This window comes from Pistacia vera, unplaced genomic scaffold (genome assembly GCF_008641045.1).
Source record: "Pistacia vera cultivar Batoury unplaced genomic scaffold, PisVer_v2 Contig80, whole genome shotgun sequence".
Lineage (NCBI taxonomy): Eukaryota > Viridiplantae > Streptophyta > Magnoliopsida > Sapindales > Anacardiaceae > Pistacia > Pistacia vera.
In genome coordinates this window covers 589381-592612 of record NW_022196668.1, presented here as the reverse complement: position 1 = coordinate 592612, position 3232 = coordinate 589381, and the positions used below count along the sequence as shown (strand labels likewise).

The 3232-nt window shown below is 33.9% G+C and overlaps 1 protein-coding gene across 1 annotated transcript; it reads right to left on the bottom strand.

Annotated features, from left to right (window-relative positions):
- Positions 1-231: 231 nt before the first annotated feature.
- Positions 232-2364, bottom strand: LOC116117143 (phospholipase SGR2-like). The gene is made up of 4 exons (XM_031403161.1): positions 2234-2364; positions 1191-1285; positions 1003-1065; positions 232-284 (listed from the first exon to the last, which is right to left on the bottom strand). The coding sequence occupies exons 1-4, from the start codon at positions 2362-2364 to the stop codon at positions 232-234; spliced, it is 342 nt and encodes a 113-aa protein (XP_031259021.1).
- Between the last annotated feature and the right edge of the window lie 868 nt (positions 2365-3232).

Here is a 3232-nt window from a genome sequence, read left to right as displayed (position 1 = left end):
ATTGTGGCAGTTGGTGATGTATCTTCTTCCTTTAAGGATGTTCTTGTATCACCTAATCTCTCTGTGAATTTAGTTTCTGTTGGCCAGCTTGTGGACCAAAATTATGATGTACATTTTACTCATGGTGGTTGTGTTGTGCANGTACCTTCAGCCATTGTTACTCATATGTGCAAAAGGAGGACAACATGAAGAAACAGAAAAGCACTAAAACAATAGCAGTAGAAGATTAAATTACCTTCTAGGGCATCTGCATTTCTCGATTGACAAACTGCAAGTACTAAAGCCTGTTTCAATAACATAAAACTCAGAGCTTCAATACTCACACATAATCAGAAACCAAAGACCAAAAGATGTACATGATAATTCTGGGTAAACTTAAGAACTGAAGGTCAACTAATATTAAATTGATACATCGATGTTATATATACATAGAAACATATATAAATGAATAGCTACTGAGTCGGAATTTCAACAAAATAAAATTCTCCAACAGTGAACAAAAAAAACCACCCTTAGATACATACATAATATTTAGCTCAAATTGAGGGGGAAAAAATGACACTCTGACGAGTATGGTCAGTCTGGGTTAAGTTAAAAAAGAGCTACACCGAACAAAGTTGAACCTCTGATGAATTTAATCATCATAAAAGTTATTCTTGGAAACAGAATTTTAACTTCTGAGGGAGATATAAAAACAAAAATGAGTCTCAATACACTTAACTCTAAATTCACACTGGTCATTGTATATTCGCTATGTATGTATATATTGACATTATTAATTAGTCTGAGCAGCAGAGTGAAAGCATAATCCAATAAAGCTCAGTTTATAAACATGTAGCATAGTCTATATTACAAAGTTGAGAAATGAAAAGCCTAACCACTGTCATGCTCTATAGTAAGTGTAAAGAAACAAGATAAGCCCAAAAACTGAAAAATAAAAAAGAAATATGCCTTTCAAGAAGTTTAAAAGGGAAAATAACAATGAATAGTATCAGAACCCACCCTTACAGAGTTGAATTGGTCCACTATTGCCTGAGAACGAGCAGCTACATCTTAAGTAAATTCCTAACTCAGATATATAAGGATGTATTAGAAAGTGGGAAAATTTCTTTTAAACAAAAAATGATCCACAAAGAGAGAAAGAGGAAAACTTTTAAAACCTTAACTGTGTGGTGCTATAGGAAGCTTACCTGGAACCCATATATGCAGCCTCTTTCCACCTCTATGGTAAGGGATAATAACTGGCCGTACGGTGAGGAACTCTTTACAGACAAGTGGTTCTACTCTGTGTAAGAAATCACAACACAACATCCATAATACTTTCAGATTTATAAAATATTAAAGACAAAAATAGAAAGGAAAAAACATATAAAAACATACATGTCATTCACAAGAAAATAAAGCATTCAAAATAATCATAGTCACATTGGTATTGTTCTGAGTCAAGAAATGTGCAAACGCATGTGTAACATGAGTTACTAGATTCTTTTCACCTTGTGCAAGACTTTGTGGCATTTAATAAAATACTCGAGTGTGCAAACTTTGAACCAAACAAATATTTTTTAATTTGATTTAACAAGAGGATGTCAGCAGAGGTGGGACAATAGGAAGACAAAACCATAAACTTGTAAGAGAGCAAAGAGAGAGAGAGAAAAGAAACAGGGAGAAATAGCAAAAGACTAAATTCTTTTTTCCAATATTCTTGATTTTTGTTTATTCTACCTTAACTATTACCGTATAGACATTTAAAATGTTCACATAAAGTTTCTCATTAAACTTTGTTCACATATACAAAAAAAGTTTGAATAAAAAGATGGTGATTTTTCTTATAAGATACTGATAATATGTATTGGAACAACATGAGTTACAACGGTGGACAAGCTGCCAACAAAAGAACAAAAAAATCAGGGTTGGGGTAACAAATCTATACAAGATGTATAAACAAAAAAGAACAATCTTATTCCCAAAGAAAAGTTAAATAGTCAAAATCTATCACATAATTCCCATTGTTACTTCTCTTTGCTTAGCAAAAACCAATGGTGATTTCGAAACGTTAAATAAAATGGCTCCTCATTGCATTCACAGGCTTTCACAGTGGCACTGAGGTGTTTCAAATAATAATGACATGCCATTATTGCAGCATTTTATGGCGAAATACAGTCCACCACTTAAAAGGTCAGAAAAAAATAAATAGAGCATACTTTAGCATTGATATGGATGTGCAAAGACAAACCTATATGCTACAGGATCATCTGGGTGAAAAATGTTGAACATTTGACGACNATGCTTTTCATCCATGCAGGCTGCTCTAAGTGAGTAATAAACTTTTCCTTGTGGCGAAGTGTAACGTATGACAAACTCCATCTCATAGCCAAGTGATAGTTCTTGGCTTCATCACTACTCTTGTTGGTCTTGTTTTTCCTCCCGCCAAGGAGATACAACTCGACAACCGCTTTTGCCCTTGAAGAAGAAACATGGAATCCTTGATTACCAATTAATTCTCTAGAAAATTAGACACGTAACGCCATGAAAACAGAAAGCAGAAGAAAGTATAGGGCCTAAAAATGATTGTTGCGGGTTTGAATTTATATAAACCCTAACCTGTTATAATTTAGTGGTGCTATTTAGTAATAATTCAAGAAAGATAAAGTGAAGAAAGTAAAATAAAAGGGATGAAAGTGAGAGAATTGAGAGATGTGAGTGTTGATCTTAAATATTTTGAAGTAAAGGCGAATGGATGTCCACCATTATTTTTATAACACTCTCCCTTGGACATCCACTGCTCACAAATAAGTGTAAAGAAATATAACTGTAACATGAAGTTGGATGTGCTTTATACTGCCTCATTAAAAACCTTGTCAGGAAAACCTAGTGGGACAAAACCTGATCAAAGAAAAAAGAGTACAATGCACATATGTCTAATACAACAAACAATACAATAAACTTTTCTTAGAAACTCCCCCTAATCGATGCTCCTCTTGATCAATTCTCCCCCTCATAATGGTAGAATTAATTTAGTACCTTATTGAGCCGCCGCATACCAATGTTACACACTAACTTTTCAAGTGTTGATGTCGGTAAGGCCTTAGTGAACAAATCTGGTAGATTATCACTAGAGCGTATTTGTTTTACATCAATCTCTCGATTTTGTTGGAGTTCATGAGTGTAAAAGAACTTTGGTAAAATATGTTTGGTTCTATCTCCTTTAATGTATCCTTCCCTGACTTGGGCA